Source organism: Leptinotarsa decemlineata, unplaced genomic scaffold, assembly GCF_025532065.1.
Source record: "Leptinotarsa decemlineata unplaced genomic scaffold, Ldec_3_MD MMD2_tig00005581, whole genome shotgun sequence".
Taxonomy (NCBI): domain Eukaryota; kingdom Metazoa; phylum Arthropoda; class Insecta; order Coleoptera; family Chrysomelidae; genus Leptinotarsa; species Leptinotarsa decemlineata.
Window position 1 is genome coordinate 12,501 of NW_027412636.1, and position 25,000 is coordinate 37,500.

Here is a 25,000-nt window from a genome sequence, read left to right on the forward strand (position 1 = left end):
CATATTTAGCCTTAGATGGAGTTTACCACCCACTTAGGGCTGCACTCTCAAGCAACCCGACTCTGAGGAGAGATCCTCCCGAAATTGACGGCGGTCGCTACGGGCCTGGCACCCTCTATGGGCTGTGGCCCCGTTCAAGAAGGACTTGGACGCGCCGTACGACTCCGGGATAAACGGATCCTCCCTAACACCACATTTCCCGGCGGTTAACCCGCGGGATTCGGTGCTGGGCTTATCCCTGTTCGCTCGCAGCTACTGAGGGAATCCTAGTTAGTTTCTTTTCCTCCGCTTAGTAATATGCTTAAATTCAGCGGGTAGTCTCACCTGCTCTGAGGTCGATAAAATAATTTTTCAGTTTATTCAACAGCAACGAGTCGACGTACGTAGTCTCGTCCGTCGTTATTTCGAGAGAGAACTACCGAAACGGACAAAAAAGTTCTCGACGTCCTGTAATAATGTGTGTGCGTGTGTACGTACGCTGCTCGACACGATCAGACGTCGTCTTCGATTCATCAAAGATTCTCGGACACGACGATCGTGCGTAACGAGAGCATACACACACACACTACAAGCGTGAACCTGTATATTGCCGTGGCAGCCGCTTTCCCAACAACGGAGACTCGATACGATTTCGTTGTGTACAAACTACGTAACGTTTCTCTCATCTTGCGATGAGAAAAAACGATTCGTCGCTTTCGCACTTTAAGATGCCGCGTCTTTGTCGTCGTCGGCGTCGTCGTCGTCGTCAACGTGTATTTATTTTTGTTACCAAGTGTCATCGCCGCGAAGGCGATAAAATACTTAGATAACGATTATAATAACGAGACGACTCGATAGACGACAAACAACTACAACAACAACACGTCAATCATCCAACACGCTCCGACGTTTTTACAAAATATCAATTTTGAAAAACCGAGCAGTCTTTGAAATTGATACGACCCTCAGCCAGGAGTGGTCCAGGAACAGTATCCGAGGACCGCAATGTGCGTTCGAAATGTCGATGTTCATGTGTCCTGCAGTTCACAAGTTGACGCGCAATTAGCTGCGTTCTTCATCGACCCACGAGCCAAGTGATTCACCGTTCAGGGTAATCTTTTATTTAGACGTACTCAAAAAAAATAATTTCAAGAGTTCGACGTCTCGATTCGGCAAGCGTTGAGATTATACCAATGCAACAACGTACATAAATATATATATATACTTGTTAAAAAAAATAAAAAAAGAGAAGCGCTCGACGATTTCGTATTCGTACGGCACCACATATTCAGACGAGGCATCGTGTACCGAAATCGCGCACGACTCAATTTTTATATTCGTCGTGTAGAGGACGCGCGTAGTATTTCATTTACCATGCGTTCTAACTGACACGGCCGGGCGAATATCTTTCACAACCATCGGAAATCTCGTTGTGTAATCCGGTAACGTAAAAATTCGTACGAAACAAAACTTTCACGTTTCGACCGCGATTAAACATAATTTCCTACGGAGCGGTTTTTTAACAGTCACACACTCCTAGGTACCCGGCGAAGGCGGCGTCGTCGGCATCATCGTCATCGACGGCGAAATGTATCGTCGTATATCGCGTTCGCGTTCGACAAAAGAGCGTACGCTTCACAACACGATCGACGAACAACATTAGCGCCATAATCGACGACAACGACGCGGCAACACAACAATACGCACAACGTCATATATTATAATTCTCGGTAAAGAAAATTACACGCCTAATTGAAAAACCTCTAAGACGAATTTGTATAGTTCGAGAAGAGGACTACTACTAATCGAAAGGATGATGACGACAGACAACAACGTCGTCGTCGTCGTCGTCAATTTCACCGTCATTCGAAAACGTAGTCCACCGTCGCTCATTTTCTTTTCTATCGAAACGAAAACATAAAGCGACAAATTAGTTCGAATATCGTAGAAGGAAAAAGGAGAGATTTAACTCTTTTCTCGCTTCGCGATATATATATTTGATCAGACATGTCGTATATAGACAATATCACTGTAATGATCCTTCCGCAGGTTCACCTACGGAAACCTTGTTACGACTTTTACTTCCTCTAAATGATCAAGTTTGGTCATCTTTCCGAAACATCGAAGACGCCGAAACGCCATCGCGCTCAGTCCGAAGACCTCACTAAATCATTCAATCGGTAGTAGCGACGGGCGGTGTGTACAAAGGGCAGGGACGTAATCAACGCGAGCTTATGACTCGCGCTTACTGGGAATTCCTCGTTCATGGGGAACAATTGCAAGCCCCAATCCCTAGCACGAAGGAGGTTCAACGGGTTACCCGGGCCGCTCGGCCAGGGAGGACACGCTGATTCCTTCAGTGTAGCGCGCGTGCGGCCCAGAACATCTAAGGGCATCACAGACCTGTTATTGCTCAATCTCGTGCGGCTAGACGCCGCCTGTCCCTCTAAGAAGAATTGTTTATACGCCGACAGTAAAAACCGCGCACGATAAAGGCCGAAGCCCCATCGGCGGGCCTTTAGGATGTCGGAAAACGCCTAGTTAGTAGGCCAGAGTCTCGTTCGTTATCGGAATTAACCAGACAAATCGCTCCACCAACTAAGAACGGCCATGCACCACCACCCACCGAATCAAGAAAGAGCTCTCAATCTGTCAATCCTTCCGGTGTCCGGGCCTGGTGAGGTTTCCCGTGTTGAGTCAAATTAAGCCGCAGGCTCCACTCCTGGTGGTGCCCTTCCGTCAATTCCTTTAAGTTTCAGCTTTGCAACCATACTTCCCCCGGAACCCAAAAGCTTTGGTTTCCCGGAAGCTGCCCGCCGAGTCATCGGAGGAACGTCGGCGGATCGCTAGCTGGCATCGTTTATGGTTAGAACTAGGGCGGTATCTGATCGCCTTCGAACCTCTAACTTTCGTTCTTGATCAATGAAAGCGTTTTTGGCAAATGCTTTCGCTTCTGTCCGTCTTGCGACGATCCAAGAATTTCACCTCTAACGTCGCAATACGAATGCCCCCATCCGTTCCTATTAATCATTACCTCGGGGTTCCGAAAACCAACAAAATAGAACCGAGGTCCTATTCCATTATTCCATGCACACAGTATTCAGGCGAAGTTTTAGCCTGCTTTAAGCACTCTAATTTGTTCAAAGTAAACGTGCCGGCCCACCTCGACACTCAATGAAGAGCACCGCGGCGGGATTGAGTTGGGCCGCCCTTGCGAGCTAAGCCCACCGGCAGGACGTCCCGCGGCACACCAGTTAACACCGCGGACGATGAACCGAAGGCGCGGGACACAGATTCGACTACGAGCTTTTTAACCGCAACAACTTTAATATACGCTATTGGAGCTGGAATTACCGCGGCTGCTGGCACCAGACTTGCCCTCCAATTGATCCTCGTTAAAGGGTTTAGAGTGTACTCATTCCGATTACGGGGCCTCGGATGAGTCCCGTATCGTTATTTTTCGTCACTACCTCCCCGTGCCGGGAGTGGGTAATTTGCGCGCCTGCTGCCTTCCTTGGATGTGGTAGCCGTTTCTCAGGCTCCCTCTCCGGAATCGAACCCTGATTCCCCGTTACCCGTTACAACCATGGTAGGCGCAGAACCTACCATCGACAGTTGATAAGGCAGACATTTGAAAGATGCGTCGCCGGTGCGAGACCGTGCGATCAGCATAAAGTTATTCAGAGTCACCAAGGTGTACGATGACGAGCGAACCCGCCACCGATTGGTTTTGATCTAATAAAAGCGCTCCTTCCGTCTCCGGTCGGAACTCTGTTTGCATGTATTAGCTCTAGAATTACCACAGTTATCCAAGTAAATGTGGGTACGATCTAAGGAACCATAACTGATTTAATGAGCCTTTCGCGGTTTCACCTTAATTTGGCTTGTACTGAGACATGCATGGCTTAATCTTTGAGACAAGCATATGACTACTGGCAGGATCAACCAGGGAGCTGACGTTCTATCGTAGAACTAGTTCAGTCTCCATAATATTAAAATAATAATAAATACGGAAACAGATCTATATTCTCTTTTCGTGCGTGTTGTGTGTGCGTTATACGAAATATAAATTTTCGAAACGCCACGCTCAACGAAAAAGTTGTTATATATCTCTATGTGTCTCTGCATTATTTCATTCAAATAAAACCGGACCGACAACAAATCGAACTATAACATTGCTCAAGAAGAAATATTACAACACACGCTCGTCGTACTCGACCTGATGATAATGTTACACAAACCACCGGCGTACACGTACGTATGGTAATTTTTCGAAATACAATATATAATAGACGATATATACGTCGACCGGCACAAAACTTCGAACATTCTCTCGACCCTTCGCTAGATTGAAAGCGACTCGGTGTTCTCGAAAGATTCGTTCCGAAATTATATTTATTCTCGCTCGGACAGAGGAGAGCTGTCGCATATTTTGTGTAATAACAAAATTTTTGTTATTTTTTGGTTGATCGCATAGGGACCGCTTACGTAGAAACGCTCGCTAAATCCGCGATCTCGCAGTGTCTGACGGTTTCGGTTGGGTAGAAGCAGAAGATATACTACTACGAACTATCCACACCACCGTGGGCGAAGCCCGCACTCGACACGATATCGAATTAATGTTATTATTCAGCAGAAAAACGAATATCGTGTGATTTGGTTATCGGTGACCACGGTACCGACAGCGCTCGAGCAAGCGTCTGCCGATACTATAGAGGAAGCGTTTTCGATCCGTTTCGAAACGTACCTATCCCCCTATAGCGGCGTTTCGAGCACATCGCCCGTTTTCCGTTAACGCTGACGGGACCCTACGCGACTTTCGGTTTTTTCCACTTTTCGTATAGTCCTAGTCAATATAATTTATATCCGTCGATATGATATTGTATCAGACATGAATACGCATATCGATCGATATATTAAAATATTATAGGATAACGTTCTGACAACAGGACGTCTCGATTACAATGTTTATCGGAAAGTGTAGTGAAAATTTGTGTAAGGCCCATACCGCTTTCTCGCCGTTACAACATATAAGTTGAGACGGTGAGACGATACTTGAATTAATGGGAGCAAACAGAATTTCGGAAGCGTGATAAAAAATTTTCAAAGAGAAATTTTGGCGAAAATTTCACTATACTTTCCGATATTTTCACCACACTTTCCGTTATTTTCACCACACTTTCCGTTCATGATTATTTTCGCCAAAATTTCCGTCTGAAATTTTTTCTTCACGCTTCCGAAATTCTGCTCGCACCCAGAAGGCAGAGGTAAACTTTCATTACACTTTCCGTTATATTTATGTTTTCACTACACTTTCCGATACTTTTATATTTTCACCACACTTTCCGTTCACGATTATTTTCGCCAAAGTTTCCATCTGCAATATTTTCTTCACGCTTCCGAAATTCTGCTCGCTCCCAGAAGGCAGAGGTAAACTTTCATTACACTTTCCGTTATATTTATGTTTTCACTACACTTTCCGATACTTTTATATTTTCACCACACTTTCCGTTCATGATTTATTTTCGCCAAAATTTCCATCTGAAATGTTTTCTTCACGCTTCCGAAATTCTGCTGCTCCCAGAAGGCAGAGGTAAACTTTCATTACACTTTCCGTTATATTTATGTTTTCACTACACTTTCCGTTATCTTTTATATTTTCACCACACTTTCCGTTCATGATTATTTTCGCCAAAACTTCCATCTGAAATATTTTCTTCACGCTTCCGAAATTCTGCTGCTCCCAGAAGGCAGAGGTAAACTTTCATTACACTTTCCGTTATATTTATGTTTCACTACACTTTCCGATACTTTTATATTTTCACCACACTTTCCGTTCACGATTATTTTCGCCAAAGTTTCCATCTGAAATATTTTCTTCACGCTTCCGAAATTCTGCTCGCTCCCAGAAGGCAGAGGTAAACTTTCATTACACTTTCCGTTATATTTATGTTTTCACTACACTTTCCGTTATCTTTTATATTTTCACTACACTTTCCGTTATCTTTTATATTTTCACCACACTTTCCGTTCACGATTATTTTCGCCAAAGTTTCCATCTGCAATATTTTCTTCACGCTTCCGAAATTCTGCTCGCTCCCAGAAGGCAGAGGTAAACTTTCATTACACTTTCCGTTATATTTATGTTTTCACTACACTTTCCGCTACTTTTAAATTTTCACTACACTTTCCGTTTTCTTTTATATTTTCACTACACTTTCCGTTCGGGTTATTTCGCCAAAATTTCCATTTCAAATTTTTATTTCACGCTTCCGATATTCTGCTTGTTCGCGGAAGGCAGAGGTAAACGTTCACTACACTTTCCGTTATCTTTTATATTTTCACTACACTTTCCGTTATCTTTTATATTTTCACTACACTTTCCGTTCGGGTTATTTCGCCAAAATTTCCAATTCAAATTTTTATTTCACGCTTCCGATATTCTGCTTGCTACCGGAGGGCAGAGGTCGATTAAGTTTGACGATAGTCGTGTCACTAAGTGTTCTGGCGATGTTCTAAATTTACTGTAGTCTCTGGAGATACCCTACATTTTGTTTTATAAAAGAGAAGACATTAGTAGATCAAGATGTTCACATGATGTGGTGCTTGCTGCTGCTGCAGGTTTTTCCGGGTTTTCCTGCAGCTGAAAAAGCAAATGCGCCACTGGAATCATCAATGAAGTCGCCCCTCCGGAGCGTCAATTAAATTTTGTTGTTTCATAATTTCATGATTTGTATTACTTTCTTGACCTGAGACTTACTTCAAAAATATAAAAAATACACACGAATTCATTTCATAAGCTTTTGTGGTTCTGAAAAGAACCTTTTTTTTATGGAAACGGTAAGGACAATACAGGGGGAGGCATTAAATTCAACCGCCAAATCCGTACAAGGTTCGACCTTGCCTTTTCAGGGCGTATACAACATCCATGGCTGTGACGGTTTTGCGTTTCGCATGTTCGGTATATGTTACGGCATCTCTGATAACATTTTCGAGAAATACTTTGAGTACTCCACGAGTTTCTTCGTATATCAAACCCGAAATACGTTTAACACCACCTCGACGGGCTAATCTTCTAATGGCAGGTTTCGTTATTCCTTGGATATTATCACGCAATACTTTACGATGACGTTTCGCTCCTCCTTTTCCTAAACCTTTACCTCCCTTGCCACGACCAGTCATTTCGAATGTTAAGAATAAATTATATACTGCACGATACGAATGAAATACTGTTAGTGATACTAACGACAGACTTCGACTAAAGTTCTACACCGAACTCGGTCGGGTTTTGTTAAATTTCATGACTCCGCCCACAACTGGAAATCGGACCAATGGCGTCTCGTCTAGATGGTATATAATAGTTGGCGTGTATAAGCCGACTCAGTTCATATGTTGTCCGTCTATCGTTCGGTATACATTTCGTTCGTTACAATTCGCAATAGGTTTTGAAAATGGCTCGTACCAAGCAGACCGCTCGTAAATCGACTGGAGGTAAAGCTCCGAGAAAACAATTAGCTACTAAAGCAGCTCGCAAAAGTGCACCGGCTACGGGAGGTGTTAAAAAACCTCATCGTTACAGACCCGGTACTGTTGCTCTCCGAGAAATTCGACGTTATCAGAAGAGTACTGAATTGTTGATTAGGAAATTACCCTTTCAACGTTTAGTTCGAGAAATCGCTCAAGATTTCAAAACCGATTTACGATTCCAAAGTTCAGCCGTCATGGCTTTGCAAGAAGCTAGCGAGGCGTATTTGGTAGGACTCTTCGAAGATACGAATTTGTGCGCCATTCACGCCAAGCGCGTTACCATTATGCCCAAAGACATTCAGTTAGCAAGGAGAATACGCGGAGAACGAGCTTAATTTCATATATATATATCCCAATATATATTGAAAATATATACAAAAAAAAGGTTCTTTTCAGAACCACAAAATGCAATTGATGAAAGAATTCGTTTATCGATAGATATGAATGAATGAATGAATGAATGTATGATATTTTCAATAACTCGCATCACGTAAATATTAAATCACGGGTGTTTGCAGAACATGTTCAGTATGATCCAAATATGGATTATAATACTGAAATTTTTTACTTTCCGAAACGAATCTTTCGAAAAGATCATTTTTAGAAACGGCTGAGATAAATAACGAAAAACAAGCGATCACTGAATGAAAGATCGCTCATAACATCACCATCTTTTCGTAAATTTCCTCTGATTCATATTTTTGAATACCTGGCATAAATCTCGAGTGACTTTTTGTAATATACCCTATACCAAAAATGAATCGTTCTCGAGATATTCGATCGTTTATACAGAAAAAGTAGGTATTATTCGGTTCTCGAGCCATTTCCCTATAAAATTGAAAACAAGTCTCATAGAATACATAAGCTATTATTGATTCATCAAAATATTACATTCCGTCGTCTTGTAGGAGGAGTAACATTTCCAAAATGATGAACGAGGTATTTGGAGTCGATGAGTAATTCTGAAGATATAAAAATCAGTGATTTCTCAAATGGAACACCCTTAGTTTGGAAATCTCGAAATGATTTTGACTCATTTTCCTGAAACGATCCCAATATCAGAAAATAAGTCAACTGTTCACAAGACATATTTCAATGAAATAGAAAGACAGAGCAATATTTTTTAATTTTTACTCTTTTACGAAATTATTCGATTCATATCAATTCGATAGTCGGCGGCGGCGGCGGAAGAAATATTATTTATCTATTTTTTTTCTGTTTATAGGGATAGGCTAGGTAGGTAGTTCTGACTATTTATTTATATATTTGTTGGACAGTTGAATTATATACGAATTCTTGTAAAAAAAATTGTGGCCCTGAAAAGGGCCATTTGTTTTCTTAGACTTCGTCGCCGGAGAGAGAAGTCAACTGATAGAAGAATTTACTTCTTCTTTTTTGGAGAGGCAGCTTTTTTGGCTTTCGGAGAAGATGCCGATGCAGGGGTCGCTTTCGCGGTTTTCGGTTTGGGTGCTTTCGGCTTTTTTGTTGGTCCTTTGTTAGTTTTCTTTGCTTTCGAAGGAGACTTGGTTTTACTAGCAGAAGTCGCGGACGAAACCTTAGAAGCGACGGTCTTTTTATCCTCGGCAGTTACCTTTTTAGGCTTGGCTGCGGCAGCCGCTTTCTTTTCCGGAGAGGCTTTCTTACCTTTCGGTGATGCAGCAGCCTTCTTGCCGGTTTTAGCTTTTTCACCAGCTACGCGTTTAACGGGAGTTTTTTTGGCCTTCGCACCGGCCGTACCGGACGTTTTCTTTTCGGTAGCCGACGGTTTTGCCGAACCAGAAGATGCCGATGCCAATTTGAACGACCCCGATGCACCTTTTCCTTTAGTTTGTACTAATGATCCGGAAGCAACCGCAGATTTAAGATATTTCTTGATGAAAGGTGCCACTTTTTCTGCGTCAGCCTTATAATTCGCCGCAATATATTTTTTTATGGCTTGTAAAGAGGAACCACCCCGTTCCTTCAATCCTTTAATAGCGTTATTAACCATTTCCGACGTAGGTGGGTGAGAAGGTTTACTTCTTGGATTTTTAACTTTCTTTTCTTTCTTCGCAGTAGACTGTGCCTGCGGCGACGAAGATGAATTAGCCGAAGCCGAAGAATTCTGATTTTCTATGTCTGCCATAGTAAAAAAACAACTGACAATATATTCTCGGAAGATAGATGCTACACTCGTTAGGCGTCTAGAGAGAATGATGTAGTCCTCTGGTGTTCCGTTTGTTTAAATATTCTGGGTCGAAGCACAGGCGGACGGGAGACTGAACGCTCGACATTCTCGTTAGACACGATATTGACGGCTTCCATTCTGCTGTCGAAATGTTCGCATCAACTTCTTTACGAAATCAATGCCGGTTTCCTATTTAGACTTCGACTAGCACAATAACGTGGATAGATTCTACGTATTCCGAAAATATTTTCTGATAAGAAAAAGCTAATATTAAACCTCGACAACTCACAGTAAATTACAATGAAATATGAAGTATTGATGATTTTGACGTAACTCCAGACAATTCCTTTCCGAAAATACTCGTAATCGATGATCTGGAAGGAACCTTCGAATAAATATCATAGGCGCGACTGTCTATAGAAACATGATACATTAGCCGATAATACTCGATAAATACACGAGTGAATAGGGGCATCGAAGAGACCTCGTGTCTACCTTCATACACGACTATAACCAAGAACCGACGCTTCTAATAGCATCAACATTTTCAAAAATTATCCCTATAAAAGTGTTCGATGAAAACGGCATTCGAATAATAACGAACGTTATTAATGTTATATTCGATAAGATATAATCATCGTAATATACTTTCAATAAAAAGGTCGATACTACAACACGAACGAACGAACGAACGAACGACGATACTGTGAGCTCTATCTATAACGGAGTAATACACACCCACCCCCACCCGAAATATATAAATCGTCAATGTTATAGTCGAAATCAGAAATGCTAATCATAAACGTTTTTAGACAACATATTAGCACGTAAATAAAAAAAAACACGTTAAAAAATAACATAAGTAATAGAGTACATGACTAGTATAACAGTAACGAACGTTAACTTTTTAGGTTGATAGGTAGGTAAGCACCATCTAAATATAGGTGGCAAAATTATTTATTATCATCGCGCGTTTCACGAAAGGAGGTAACAATGTACTGATAACAAGGCAACCCAACCGAGTGAGACCTAGCGCCCTAGCAAAAATAAATTATCATTCAGCGTCGAAACGATATTGTAAGAATTCTTTCATAAATATTTTGTGGTTCTGAAAAGAACCGTTTTTTTTTAAGAATGTATATCGTAGACCGGAATAAGTAAATTATTTCGAACTGGTATATTTCGTAACTGCTTTGGTGCCTTCGCTGACGGCGTGCTTCGCCAATTCACCAGGAAGTAACAGACGTACTGCAGTCTGAATTTCTCTGCTCGTAATAGTCGATCGCTTGTTATAATGAGCAAGACGGGAGGCTTCCGCTGCGATACGCTCAAATATATCATTTACGAAACTGTTCATGATGCTCATCGCTTTACTGGATATTCCGGTATCGGGATGGACTTGTTTCAATACTTTGTAGATATAAATTGCGTAACTTTCCTTCCTCCTCCTCTTCTTTTTCTTATCGGTCTTCGATATATTCTTTTGGGCCTTTCCGGCCTTCTTCGCAGCCTTTCCACTAGCTTTGGGTGGCATTCTGAAAATTTAATTTCGTCAATATCAAACAAACAAGTACTATCGTGCAGGTTTGCTTTCGACTCAGTGTAAAAGACGCCTGCCGATCATCTTGGTTTCGTTCAGGATTGGAGACCTGCTCCCTTACCCTTTTAACTGATGTTTGTCAGAAGGACAAACGGGTCATAACTGAATGGATGTTGTTGGTATGGCGGCAAGAATGTCCTCAGACATCAGTACCGCCCTTCACGATGTACCCCTGCCTGGATGGGGTGAATTGGATGAAAACGTTGTTCATCTTTCATCGGAGGATATAGGGGCCTCATACGACAGAGTGTCGGGGCCTTCTATATCGAGAGGGGTCGTCTATAGCGTAATCCATAGCTTCCCTGACTAATAGGTTTTCATGAGTTTCTGCGTTATCAAAAACTCTTTGATTTCTCGACTGAATGGACTGCCGAATGGAAGGTAGCTGCAAATCTCTGCGGATGGCATCGTTCCGCACGAACCAAGGAGCATTCACAATCATCCTCATTAGCTTGTTTTGTAATGTTTCCAAAATGGAAATATTGGTCGGAGCCGCTTGTCCCCATACGCCTGAAGCATACATGATGACAGACTTGAACATCGTATTGTAGATGGTAATTTTGTTTTTTAGACTCATTTTTGATTTTCTATTTATCAGAGGGTACAGACGTGCTATCCGACCCTCGATCTTAGATTTGACGGACATTATGTGCGGGTTCCAAGTGAGTCTACGGTCTATCAGAAGGCCGAGGTACTTTACCCGCGCTTGCCAGTCAATCTCCCTTCCAGAGATTCTCACTTTCCTGGCCGGAGAAGATTTCAATCTTCCCATGGTTATTGCCTGAGTCTTATCCGGGTTCACTCGAATCTTCCAGTCAAGGTACCAGCGCTCGAGGTCGTCCAATGCACGTTGCATATAGACGACACCGAGCTCCCGACCCATGGAAGACGAGAGGAGAGCCGTGTCATCAGCGTAAAGAGATATTTTCACACGCTCGTGCCTCGGAAGGTCACTGGTGTAGAGTGAGTATAACGTCGGAGAGAGCACGGCCCCCTGTGGCACTCCAGCAAGGATCTCTCTGTTATCAGACAGAGATCCCTCTACTCTAACCTGAAATGTCCTACCTTTCAGGAAAGACCCGATCCACCGGATCAGGCCCCGAGGTAGGTCGAATGTGTTTAGCTTATGCAGAAGACCTTCGTGCCAAACTCGGTCGAAGGCCTTCGAGATATCTAATAGGACGATATGCACTTTTTTATTTGTGTTCAATTCGCTGATTGTGTTTTCGACCAACCTTAGAGCCTGTAACTCAGTGGAGTGGTCCCTCCTAAAGCCGAACTGCTCATCAGGCAGAACATTTCGGTCCTCAACTTCTTCGTTGAGCCTTTGGAGAACAACTCTTTCAGCCAGCTTAGCCGCCGAAGAGAGTAGACTTATCGGACGATAGTTCTGTGGGAACAGCGGGTTCTGACCCTGTTTTGGGATCATGACAACGACCGCATGCTTCCATCTGCTGGGGAAGTATCTGAGGGACAGCGAACTGTTAATTATATTCAGTAAGCACTCAACGCAGTTGTCCGGGAGCTTCTTCAACAACTTGTTAGTTATTGAATCAGCTCCCGGTGCTTTCTTAGCCTTTGCGGCTTTAATATATCCCTTCAGCTCTTCCACAGAAGCTGGACGGATGTCGTCATCGTCATCCTCCCTGAGGAGTCGGTGAACCCGGTCTTCCAACAGCATATCACGATCAATGTCGTCATCATCATCAACGTTAAGCTGAAACTGACGTTCCATCGTGTCAGCAAAGGCTAACGCTTTGTCGGCGGGGGAGTAGCACACTCCGCGCTCTCCGTGAATGGGTGAGAGAGCAGTCTTCTTCCCCTTAAGCCTGCGAGTGACTCGCCAAAGCTCGTCACTCCCAGGTTCAAAGGATTCCAACAGCTCTTCCCACCTTTCGTTTCGATGATCAATGGTGGCCTGCTTGACTTGATTGGCCAACCTGTTTGCCGCAGTTTTATCCCCTGGGAAAAGGGTTCGCTGATAGAGCCTTCTCAGACGATTTCTCTCCCGTATCAAGGCTTTGATACGGGGGGAAACTCATTATAGCTCCTCAGCGGACACTCTTCCCTGGAGGTGGCCGCTCGAAGAGCATCATTCACGGAAAGCTCGAAACGCTCCACTGCCGCGTCGAGTTCGTCAGGAGAGTCGAGTACCTCAGGAGGGGCGCGCATCTCTTCGAGTTGGGCTGTGAAGATATCCCAATCCGTCTTAGATCTCACGCAATAACCAGGGGGAGGAAGTTCATCGCCCAATACCAGGACTACTGGGTTATGATCGGAGTCCAATTCCGACAGAACGTAAATTTCGCTAGTCAGAGAGACATTTCTGAGAAGCGCAATGTCTAGTACATCAGGCCTAGTCTGCCCGCGATAGTACGTAGGCTCATCTGGTCCCAGCACTAGATATTCATGTCTGTCAACATGCGCATGGAGCGCCTGGCCGTTTCGATTAGTGGCTCTGCTCCATGGTCTGTGCTTGGCATTGAAGTCACCAGCAGCAATTGTCGGAGTGTCGCTTCCCATCAGCAGTTCATCCAGTGATTCAGGGAGTAATCGAACGCTCGGGGGATTGTAGACCGAGATTATTCTATGACAACCCCTGCTCAGTCGAATTTCGACACCTACAGCCTCAGTTCCGTGTAAACGGGCACTGTCAATGCCGTATTGTACGCACTGAAGAGATCGTTTGGCAAGAATGCCAACTCCCCCTCCAGCACGTCCAACACGTTCTCTATGAAAGAATCTGTAGTTTGGAATGACAATAGATTCGTTCCTCAGATGCGTCTCTTGTATTAGAGCTACATCGATGTTATTGTCTATCAGGAAGTTTTCAAAGTCTAGTTTCTTTGAACGAATGCCATTAGCATTCCAAAAAACTATCTTAAGAGATCTAGGCAACGTTGGTTGTCTAGACATTGGCAGTTCCAGTTAACACGTCAGTATTCACCGTGAACATTTTCTGTAACACGGGGAATTGTACGAACAACTTTTTCATCTGATCCAATGCGGAACAGATGTCTGAAACCCCCTGCGTCTGAGGAGAGGGCCCAGGTTGAGAGGGGGCAGGCTTTGCAGAACTGTTGGCACCCTTGGATGCAGCCCTTGCAAAGCTGACCCCCTCTTGAACGCGACCAGATCCCACAGGTCTTGTTGGAGGGGTTGGCTTCCTTGCAGAAGACTTCCCCTTTTGTTGTACCTTCGGGTATGACGGGCATCCACGGTAGTTGGCGGTGTGGGCCCCCTTACAATTATTACATTTCGGGGGGTCAGTCCTAGCCTTTTTGCAGGCATTGGTTAGATGCCTGCCGGCGCACTTTACGCAGATGGGGACTGCTAGACAGTTACGTTGACAGTGGCCGAAACGTTGACATCGGTGGCACTGACCCACCGAAACTTTGGGATACTGAGGTTCAACCTGTACCTTCATGCTCAGGAGTTCCTTGACCTCGAAGATGTGCCTTTGGTCCCTGCTCAATAGGACAAGAACCATCGGCATGGGCTTGTTGTACCGCTTCATACGCGTTACAGATGCGAGATCAAAGCCTCTGGCTTCGAGCTCCTCACGAACGTCTTCTGTCGCCAGATGTTCTGGCACTCCCCTGAAAACAGCACGGATTTGCCGTTCTTCAGGGAGCGAATAAGTGTGGTGAGGAATCTTTTCCTTCACCAACAATCTAGACAGCCGACGATAGTCGTCAGGAGTCTCGGGTTGGACCTTTATGCCATCATGCAAGTTGACGGCTTTAGAGAACTTAATGTTCTCCTGAGTCGTCAGCTTCAACAGGGATACCCATTTGTCCTTCTGACGGACAACAATAGGTGGAATTTTGGCTTTCTTAGCCGGTTGATTTTGAGTGAGAGGGGCGGGGGTACCAGGCTCCTCCCCATGAACTGATTTGACAGTACTTCCTGAGTTGGAAACACTGTCATTTGCCAAAATGATATCTTGTTCCATATCTTCATTTTTTTCAATACCACTTGTAGTGGCCAACTCATCTACCGGATTTTGGGTAGGTTGATGTGAGGTCTCGGACTCAGTATAATAATTTCGAGCCTCTTCTCTCACATTGTCAATAATAGCTTTTTCTGATATTTTCTTGGCCTTGACTTTCTTTTTAGGTTTTTCTTTCAGAATCCATTCACTTACCTTGTGGCTGGATATATCGGGTAGAGGAGGAAAATCTTCATTGATTCGACGTTTCTTCGACGTCGATGAGGAGAAGGAAAGAACGCTGGCGTTTTCAAAATCGCGAGCTGAAATTTCACTATCAGTTGGGGTATTAGCCACTCCCTGATTTTCATCCGTCAAAATTTGACGGCTGGCCCCAGGGACTGGTAATGCACTGCCGTGCAGATCTGCCTGGCTCAGGCCGAAGCACGAGATTAGTTGGCATACAATGCTAACAATCTCGGCTTTTTCCCTGCCAGCCAGACCGCGAAGCAGTTCCTCCATACTGCCAGTGGACATAACTAAATTGGAAACTTTCAGGCGTGAGCACAGTGAACAGTAACGAAAATGACAAATCTAAACGTACTCACCAGAAGTTTTGAAGATTCTTGCGCACTATAACACGCACACAACTAACACAACAGAACTACCACTGGTAAATGGCTGATCATCTAACAGAAACACCAAAATTATCAAAAATTTTTCGCAGCAAAATCTTTACGTTGTCACTTTGACAGTGTAAAAGACGCCACTCTGTCGTCACTATTTCAGATAGTAACTGGAACTCTAGTAGGCTCCGCCCACCGGAAAGTTGAGCGTTCGAGAACGCCCATTGGTCGGTAGGACGGTATTAATACAGGTCGATTCTATATAGAAATCATTGTATAGAAAGCTACTGTTAGAGCAACATCGAATAATTCTCAGTGAATTCTTTAAATTTATCCGATATATAATACTAATCTACGATTCGACATGTCTGGACGTGGAAAAGGAGGTAAAGTTAAGGGAAAGGCAAAGTCCCGTTCCAGTCGGGCTGGACTCCAATTCCCAGTAGGACGTATTCATCGACTCCTTCGTAAGGGAAATTATGCCGAACGAGTTGGTGCCGGCGCCCCGGTTTACTTAGCCGCAGTAATGGAATATTTGGCAGCTGAAGTCTTGGAATTGGCCGGTAATGCGGCTCGCGATAACAAAAAAACCCGTATCATTCCTAGACATTTACAGCTGGCCATTCGAAACGACGAAGAACTCAATAAATTGTTATCAGGAGTAACCATTGCTCAAGGTGGTGTTTTGCCCAATATTCAGGCGGTTTTGTTACCGAAAAAAACCGAAAAGAAGGCATAAGTACACATTTCCTGAGAGAGGAAAGCGACAAATAAAATATCGGCCCTTATCAGGGCCACAACGATTTTCTCTAATGAATTCGACAATTGCATATATTTTTTTTTTATTTTCTTGTCATCGCTTTTCGATACAATTGTTGACGCAGCACGATATGCGATTGTTTCTTTCTTGCTTGCGCATATTTACGTATACATGTATACATGATTAATAATATTATTATTGTTCAACTTCTTATTTTCGTGCCGAAACAAGTGATTTCTATTTGCTGAAATCAAATATCAGAATGTCTGTACGTTTATTCGTGATGAAAATAAAATGTATGCAGTAATATCAGATTTAGGTATACAAATGAATAAACATAACAATATCCATAGAAATATTATACATTCTTGTTCGTGGAATTACAATATAGACAATCATGAGTAAATTGGAATGAATAAATGAAAAAAATTATACCTAATTAAATTATATAGCATAGATGAATGCATACATACATTTCAATATCTGCAGAAATGAATGACGAGTATATAAAAATAGGTTGTTATTATTATTCATAGTAATTTGTGAAATGGGATAGATGAATATTATAAGCATAAAACAATAATATTTGGACAGTGGTTCATTAACCTTCGATCAGTTTATGAATATTCATTTTTTCAATTTTTTCTTTACGTACAAATGGTATCGCGTTTTAAAGCGGCGTTTCAGAAAAGTTTCATATGTAATTTCTATTGGTGAATAATTGAATAGTTTGGGAGCTACCTAGCTAGCTAGCTAGCTAGATACCAGTAGCTTCCCTGTCCTATAGATTTAGAAACCGAGTGGTATATAATCTAATTGTACAGATCGTTCTTCTCTTTTCTTCTTCGTATACAGATGTAGTAAGGTTGAAATTAATAATTTCGTTAAGTATACAGGATAAAATGAAGCAATTATTCAGGTAATCAAAAGAATGACAGATAATGCTTAAAATTAGATGGGTATATCGTTCGAATTTAATTTGGTAATTCGTTAATTATTACTCACACCAAAGTAAAGTATATAAATCGAATTCGTTTTGAAAACAAATTGTGGTTCTGAAAAGAACCGTTTTTTTTTTTTAAATTTCTCGTCGGAATATGAATCTAACCGCCGAAACCATATAATGTACGCCCTTGACGTTTGAGAGCGTATACTACGTCCATGGCCGTGACGGTTTTTCTTTTGGCGTGTTCTGTATATGTTACCGCATCTCTGATAACATTTTCGAGAAATACTTTGAGTACTCCACGAGTTTCTTCGTATATCAATCCGGATATACGTTTTACACCTCCACGACGAGCTAATCTTCTGATGGCAGGCTTCGTAATTCCTTGAATATTATCTCGCAACACTTTGCGATGTCTTTTTGCTCCGCCTTTTCCTAATCCCTTTCCTCCTTTTCCTCTACCAGTCATTTTGTGTAATACAAACGGAAGATTATAGAGAAAAAAAGTACGAGCGAAATACGTTATTACTACTTCGAATGCTCGAGAACAACTGAAGGCCGTCGGCGCTGGAAATGTTACCAATGTCCAGATCTTTAACAAAAGCGATTAGAGTATATTAACCGCGAGAACGAATGATCATCGAGAGACGGCAGCGAGCAAGGTAGGCGGAGCCTGCGCGCGCTCGCCGCGAACGAATAAATACCGCGCGCCGCGGTCGGAACGGGCAGAGCTCGACTTCTGCTAGTCAAGTCCGCTTCGCAGTTTGCGCTCGAGTTACTAAGAATTACAAAAATCTTAGAGGAGATTTTGCTGAATAATAAATTGACAATATAATTGTAAATGGAAACCTAAAAGACTGGACATTGGTTTTGTCTAACTTCGAATTAGAAAGATTGTACAAGGAGTCTTCGGCTACAGTTTCTACTGGCAGAGATTTGGGAAGTAAAAAAACCAAATTTACTTCCCAATCTGAATTCGTATACGACCACACTGTGGAACAGATTTTCTGGCCTTTATCAAGGCCGAGCTCCAGCGACGACCCAGAAATCAGGAATCCAGGATATATTATAAAACAGGTCTTTCTCAAGGCCAGACTACTGCAAACGGAACTTTTCAGTTCTAATCCTGCCCTTCTCAGGGCTTACACAAAGAATTCGCATTTCTTCGTCTTCGGCACTACGCCGCACCGAGGGACCCACTAGCCGGCCTCCTTGGACGTATTTGGCCTACCCAGGCTTGAATACATCGGGAGGTACGCCTACCCAGTATATCTAAGGGACAGTCTACGTGGGCTGTCCCATTGCACTGATATCTGGGGGCTTTAAAGCGACCCTGCGCCTCCGGAGGCGGTCTCTTTCCTTCGGGCCTAGGGAGTTAGGTAGGTCAAATCGCGATAGTGTGTCGGCTAGGTGGTTAGGGATCGTAGGGAACCCTCTGGTCCGGCCTAGTGCCATCGTGGTGGCCAGCTGTACCCCCGCGGCGCCTGTTAGACAGCTAGAAAGTTTAGGGTATACTAATAATAAATTCGAGACTTTGTGGTGTAAACAAAAGAAGGTCTTGCCCCGGAAATCTGCGACGATGCAGGGGACGCGAGGCGTTCAGGACTGGGAGTTAATCTTCGAGGACGACGATACATACGGAAATAGATCCTCCGGTGGCCTAGCACCCGCCGGCTCTGGTCTGCCTGCGACGAGCGACCTAGGAGCAAGAGGTCTCTTGCAAACTCACGCCCAGCCGGGTACCTTTTTGGGACCGCTCCGGGAACCGTCTCGGCGTCATGGCGCCCAACGTGGGGCACAAATGAGTCTCCCGAAGGAGGCATCAACACTAGAAGCTACTTCTTTTGACGAAGAAGCGAGATTTGGGATAGAGGAAAGGCAAACTAACCCTTTCAGTAGGCTTACGTCAAGCTTTGATGAAGGAGCTGATGCACCGGGTTTCGAAAGCCCTAGCAGCACCTTCAGGGATGCAGAAGGGGGGTCCTTCCATGTGATAAGTGAAGGAGAATCTCCTTCATCCCTTCCAACCACCTTGACTCTCCCAAGGATAACTACAGGACACGTTAGTCCTTCTCAAGAATGGCCCTCTCTGGCTTCGGGCCAAATAAAAACAAGCCAGTGGCGCCCACAGAAACAGGTTTCTTTCCAGCCCCAAGTGGAGACCACGAAAGAACCAGTAAAAAGGGAGAATCCTGTATCACAGGACGACCCAATAAATCGTTTGGCAGTAGCACTGTGTAATGCAATAGGCCAGGCTCAGAGGTCAAACAATAGCCGGTTTGAACGATTTCGGCTACCCACTTTTTCAGGAAGTGAAAATGAGGACCCTAAGGTCTTCATATCAAAGTTAACTGTAGAACTAGAAAGGAGTGGAGTACCAGAAGAAGATTGGGTCCATATCCTGTTCGCCCAGTTAACAGGGGAGGCCACGAAATGGGCCTCGATCTACGCACAAACTCAGATATCGTGGCAAATGATGGTGTCACGCCTAACTCAAAAGTATGCCAGCCCAGAAATGCTGGCAAAGCTCACTTCCAAGTTTTATGGTGAGAACCAGGATCGCAATACGAAGGTCGACGTATTCATCATAAGGAAGCTTGGACTCGCAAAGAGGTTGTTTCCGTATATGCGAGAACGAGAAGTTCTGCCCATTATAACCCAGCTGCTGTTGCCTGAACTGAGATGTTTCTTTAGGGGGAAAAGTTACTCAGATATAGAAACATTTATACAGGACGCGGCTGGTATCGAAGAAGACGTACGGCTGTCTAAATCAGTCCCTAGAAGCTTCAATACTCAAACCAGCCCAAACTCAACCAATTCCCAGGCTAACAATGCTCCGCGTAGCCAAGGAAATTGGAGTAACAATAGGGCAAGCAATTCAACAGAAGTGTATCGACCACCACATCGAGCAACCCAGCAACAGGGACCACCTTCGTCTAGGCCGAGCCCCAACGCTTCTCGTGGGAGCCACAATAATGTAGTAGAGACAGCTCCCACTCTCCAAAACGGAGAGGCGGAAAACTAGATGGGGCCGGAGTGGACAGCAGTGGAGAGCTAAAGGCCCCAATGAATTTCAACCACTGCAATAATATAAGCCCCTGCGCGAAAGTAATTCCTTCAGATCTCGAGTGCTACATGTCACTCGCTGAAGAACGCCCCCTTCTCGGAAGAAGCCTTCCGAGAATCCCCTGTGTAATAAATTCCTTGAATCTCTCAGCCTTAGTAGACACCGGAGCCTCTAGTAACTTCATTCAATCCGGCGTTCTAGCCAATATGGACCTGACCAGGCTCCCGAACCCGGCCACGGTATTTATGGGATGCGAGAGCAATGTAAGTCAGAGTTTGGGCCAGATTACGCTACCAGTGGAGATTGAAGAAAGGAGGTTTGAAATTAAATTCACCGTATTGTCCAAACTACAGGAGAAGGTCATCTTTGGCCTTCCTTTCCTCCGAAAAACCCAGGCCACGATTGATGTTGGCCGAGGGTCAATTTATTTTGGCCAAGCTCCGCGCTTATGTATATACTTTGAGGCTGATAATGCAAAACAGAGATCCCTGAGAACTATTAGTCCTGTACAACTGGAGGATTCCCAATTTTCCGGAGAAACAAAGGACAAGATATTGGCAGTAATAAATCAGTTTCCCGATGTGTTCGAGGAAACGATCCGCCAACCTCAAACTAAGGCGGTAGTCCACAAAATCCGCGTTCGCGAAGAACGACCATTTAGGCAGTCCAGATACGGCAAAATGTCAGAGGCACGGAAGGCAATTGTCCACGAAGAAATTTCTAAGTTACTAGAAGCAGGGGTAATTGCCAGAAGTACCTCGCCGTACTGTTCCCCGGTGGTTCTTGTTCCCAAGAAGGAGGGAAAGTTGCGGTTTTGTGTGGACTACCGGCAAATCAATAAATTGATTATTACCGAGGCCCCATACTTACCACCAATACAGGAGACTGTTCGTGAAATGGGCAAAGCATCCCTATTCACCACGTTAGATCTCCGAAATGGATTTTGGCAAGCTCCCCTGGACCGAGAGTCCCGAAAGTATACGGCTTTTGGAGGTCCAGACGGAGCAGTATACGAATTTAAAGTCCTGAGTTTTGGATTAAAAAATGGACCTGCAGTGTTCCAAAAGCTAATGTCAGAGGTTCTGGTAGGCTTTGTAGATAAATTCTGCAAAGTCTACCTCGACGATATAATCGTTTACTCGCACAGCCTAGAGGAACACTGCAACCATTTACAGTTAATCCTGGAGCGGCTTCGACTACATGGGCTGTGGCTTTCGCCATCAAAATGCAAATTCGGATCTACCACCCTAAACTATTTAGGTAGAGTCGTCTCCAAAGACGGTAACAAGCCCCAGGAACAACATATTTTGCACGTCCAAGAATTTCCTCCCCCATCGAATATCAAACAAGTGCGAGCTTTCCTAGGCACTGCCGGATGGCTTCGGGAATATATCCCGAAGTTTGCCGAAGTGGCCGCACCCCTCACAGACCTCATAGACAAAAAGAAAAAGTTCCAATGGAGTCAGGAAGCTCAAAGGAGCTTCCAGGCTATTAAAGATGCAGTGTCACAACCCCTGGAACTGGCACGACCTGACCCTGATCTCCCTTACGGCTTGCAAACAGACGCCAGCCACATCGGCATTGGTGCGGTGTTATTTCAACTGGAACCGCAGACCAAGGAACGAAAGATAATTGCATACGGCAGCGCAAAATTAAACGCGACTGAGCGCAAATATCATATAAATGAGATTGAATGCCTTGCCGTGGTATGGGGGATTAAAAAATATAGACACTACCTTCAAGACGGTCACTTCACGCTGTTTACGGACAACTCGGCCCTAACGTGGCTGGATCGTATGAAGGATGAGAAAGCCAAATTAACCCGTTGGTCTCTACTCCTCCAGGAGTACGACTTCACGATAGAACATATTCCGGGGAAGAGAAACCAACTCCCGGATTTTCTTTCACGAAACCCCACGGAAAATGAAACTAATGTCGATATAGACAATGACGTAGAGAGGATGTTTTTCCCTCATAAAAAGGCCGACGGCGATGAGGAAAATGAAGACGAGATGCTGTGCCAGTTGATGGATGAATTGAGCGAAATGCTCAACGTCTGCGACATGGTCTGTGTGACAACCGGCGATTTCGAGACATTGAACCAGTTGCGAACCTGGTTTGAAGAGATCGCTGAGTTGCAAAAAGCCAGTGACAGCGTTAGGCGGTTCCGGATCCGGATCGAGAGGGCCCGGACTAACCCGGAACCGTCTGAATACGAACAACGTATTTTGCATGATTTTGTTATGGAGGATAATCTACTTTATTACATCGGACCAAACCAAGACGTGAAAAGGTTGCTAGTCCCGAGGCGCTGTTGGGACACGTTGATCAAACGATACCATGATGGCGCCGGACATCCGGGAATCGATGAGACTCAGAATCAAGTCAGCAGGCATTTTTATTGGTCCAATATGCGTAAACAAATCGCAGCGTACGTAAACACTTGCTTGACTTGCGCGACCACTAAGAGAAGTCCCCCGCAGGAGGCTGCCCCTTTGCGTCCCAACGAACCGGAACGACCGTGGCAGATGGTATCTATCGATGTTCTGGGACCCTACAGCCCTAGTGAAAAGGGAAACCGATACATTTTACTAGCCACCGATTGCTTTAGTAAGTGGGTGGAGTGCCGCACAGTAGAATCTGCTCAAGCAAATACAGCAATCGAGTTTGTGGCACAGGAAGTTGGTTATCGGTGGGGATTCCCAGAAATAATCATTAGCGATAGTGCTGCTATGTTCCTCGGACGGAACTGGGAAACGTTCTGCGAAAGAAATGAGATTCAGATCAGGAATAGTCCGGGCTATCATCAACAGGCCAATCCAGTCGAGCGGCGAGTTCAAGAGCTGAAAAAAATGCTGCGGGCTGCCCTAATCGGGAAGCCAGAGTCACAGTGGGAACGTCTCTTGCCAGAGGCGATTTTTAACTTGAGAACGAGAGTAAACGCCGCGACTGGTATGACACCGTGTCAGCTTTTACTGGGCTATGAATTGCCTCGGCCAGGCGACTGGGACACTCCTTTGCAAAAGAGGCGAAAACCTCGAAATGAGGATCGTGCCCAGCGCGTAGAGGCAGCCCAGGAAAAATCTAGAGCATATCGGGCGAAACGTTATCCGGATCGAGACAAAGTGCCGGCCTTGACACTTACCCCAGGCCAGTGGGTGCTATGCCGAAACCAGGATAAGAACACTAAAAAGAATTTTGGCCCAACCTGGACGACGCCTTGCCGCGTAGTGAGACAACTCGGTCCAAGTACGTACGTGGTAAATAAAGGGGGTGTAGATCGGGTCATCCACGTGGATGATCTGCGACCCGCACCTCCTCCGCGTGAAGGGCAAGATCATCTAGACCCACGCCATGCGGACTTATAGATAGGAATTAGAAATAAGGTAGTTAAGATCTCCTATGTAGACTCGAGCCGCACAACGGAGCCTGCAAGGGGACAGGCGAGGAAGTGTGCGAGCACTCAATGTAAATAGTTAAGTTTAGTTAAGAGGGGAAGATGTGTGTATATTAGTATGTAAGGAAATTTTGTAACCAGAATTGTGTAATGTTGTTTATTTTGAAAAGATTTTTAATAAAGAACACTTCCCAGTCTCAGCTAGCTAGAAACTGTATGCGACTTCTTTAGGCGGGGGGGTGTTACCAATGTCCAGATCTTTAACAAAAGCGATTAGAGTATATTAACCGCGAGAACGAATGATCATCGAGAGACGGCAGCGAGCAAGGTAGGCGGAGCCTGCGCGCGCTCGCCGCGAACGAATAAATACCGCGCGCCGCGGTCGGAACGGGCAGAGCTCGACTTCTGCTAGTCAAGTCCGCTTCGCAGTTTGCGCTCGAGTTACTAAGAATTACAAAAATCTTAGAGGAGATTTTGCTGAATAATAAATTGACAATATAATTGTAAATGGAAACCTAAAAGACTGGACATTGGTTTTGTCTAACTTCGAATTAGAAAGATTGTACAAGGAGTCTTCGGCTACAGTTTCTACTGGCAGAGATTTGGGAAGTAAAAAAACCAAATTTACTTCCCAATCTGAATTCGTATACGACCACACTGTGGAACAGATTTTCTGGCCTTTATCAAGGCCGAGCTCCAGCGACGACCCAGAAATCAGGAATCCAGGATATATTATAAAACAGGTCTTTCTCAAGGCCAGACTACTGCAAACGGAACTTTTCAGTTCTAATCCTGCCCTTCTCAGGGCTTACACAAAGAATTCGCATTTCTTCGTCTTCGGCACTACGCCGCACCGAGGGACCCACTAGCCGGCCTCCTTGGACGTATTTGGCCTACCCAGGCTTGAATACATCGGGAGGTACGCCTACCCAGTATATCTAAGGGACAGTCTACGTGGGCTGTCCCATTGCACTGATATCTGGGGGCTTTAAAGCGACCC

At 44.4% G+C, this 25,000-nt stretch overlaps 5 protein-coding genes and 3 non-coding genes across 8 annotated transcripts in view; 2 read left to right on the forward strand and 6 right to left on the reverse strand.

The window, feature by feature from the left end:
• The window catches only part of LOC141484415 (large subunit ribosomal RNA), a 4,026-nt gene extending 3,688 nt beyond the window's left edge, over positions 1-338 (reverse strand). The window contains exon 1 of the ribosomal RNA XR_012466624.1: positions 1-338. This exon is cut by the window's left edge and continues 3,688 nt beyond it. This is a non-coding gene — a ribosomal RNA (large subunit ribosomal RNA).
• Positions 339-938: 600 nt separating this feature from the next.
• Positions 939-1,093, reverse strand: LOC141484414 (5.8S ribosomal RNA). Its single transcript, XR_012466623.1, has one exon. It is a non-coding gene; the product is annotated as a 5.8S ribosomal RNA (ribosomal RNA).
• Positions 1,094-2,011: 918 nt separating this feature from the next.
• On the reverse strand, positions 2,012-3,931 carry LOC141484417 (small subunit ribosomal RNA). Its single transcript, XR_012466626.1, has one exon. It is a non-coding gene; the product is annotated as a small subunit ribosomal RNA (ribosomal RNA).
• A 2,918-nt stretch (positions 3,932-6,849) lies between these two features.
• On the reverse strand, positions 6,850-7,161 carry LOC141484408 (histone H4). Its single transcript, XM_074179439.1, has one exon. It carries the CDS (start codon positions 7,159-7,161, stop codon positions 6,850-6,852), a length of 312 nt encoding a protein of 103 aa, XP_074035540.1.
• A 3,666-nt stretch (positions 7,162-10,827) lies between these two features.
• Positions 10,828-11,217, reverse strand: LOC141484411 (histone H2B). The gene has a single exon (XM_074179442.1). The coding sequence runs from the start codon at positions 11,205-11,207 to the stop codon at positions 10,836-10,838; it is 372 nt and encodes a 123-aa protein (XP_074035543.1). The 5' UTR covers positions 11,208-11,217; the 3' UTR covers positions 10,828-10,835.
• A 4,904-nt stretch (positions 11,218-16,121) lies between these two features.
• LOC141484409 (histone H2A) lies at positions 16,122-16,717 on the forward strand. The gene has a single exon (XM_074179440.1). The coding sequence runs from the start codon at positions 16,195-16,197 to the stop codon at positions 16,567-16,569; it is 375 nt and encodes a 124-aa protein (XP_074035541.1). The 5' UTR covers positions 16,122-16,194; the 3' UTR covers positions 16,570-16,717.
• A 216-nt stretch (positions 16,718-16,933) lies between these two features.
• LOC141484412 (histone H4) lies at positions 16,934-18,097 on the reverse strand. The gene has a single exon (XM_074179444.1). The coding sequence runs from the start codon at positions 18,003-18,005 to the stop codon at positions 17,694-17,696; it is 312 nt and encodes a 103-aa protein (XP_074035545.1). The 5' UTR covers positions 18,006-18,097; the 3' UTR covers positions 16,934-17,693.
• Positions 18,098-24,706: 6,609 nt separating this feature from the next.
• Positions 24,707-25,000, forward strand: part of LOC141484413 (histone H3) — a 1,328-nt gene continuing 1,034 nt past the window's right edge. The window contains exon 1 of the mRNA XM_074179445.1: positions 24,707-25,000. This exon is cut by the window's right edge and continues 1,034 nt beyond it. The gene's annotated coding sequence lies outside the window, so the exon portion shown is untranslated.

Excerpts from the sequence above, each read along its gene's own strand:
- LOC141484412 (XM_074179444.1), bottom strand. The coding sequence starts at position 18,005 with ATGACTGGTAGAGGAAAAGGAGGAAAGGGATTAGGAAAAGGCGGAGCA.
- LOC141484409 (XM_074179440.1), top strand. The coding sequence starts at position 16,195 with ATGTCTGGACGTGGAAAAGGAGGTAAAGTTAAGGGAAAGGCAAAGTCC.
- LOC141484411 (XM_074179442.1), bottom strand. The coding sequence starts at position 11,207 with ATGCCACCCAAAGCTAGTGGAAAGGCTGCGAAGAAGGCCGGAAAGGCC.
- LOC141484408 (XM_074179439.1), bottom strand. The coding sequence starts at position 7,161 with ATGACTGGTCGTGGCAAGGGAGGTAAAGGTTTAGGAAAAGGAGGAGCG.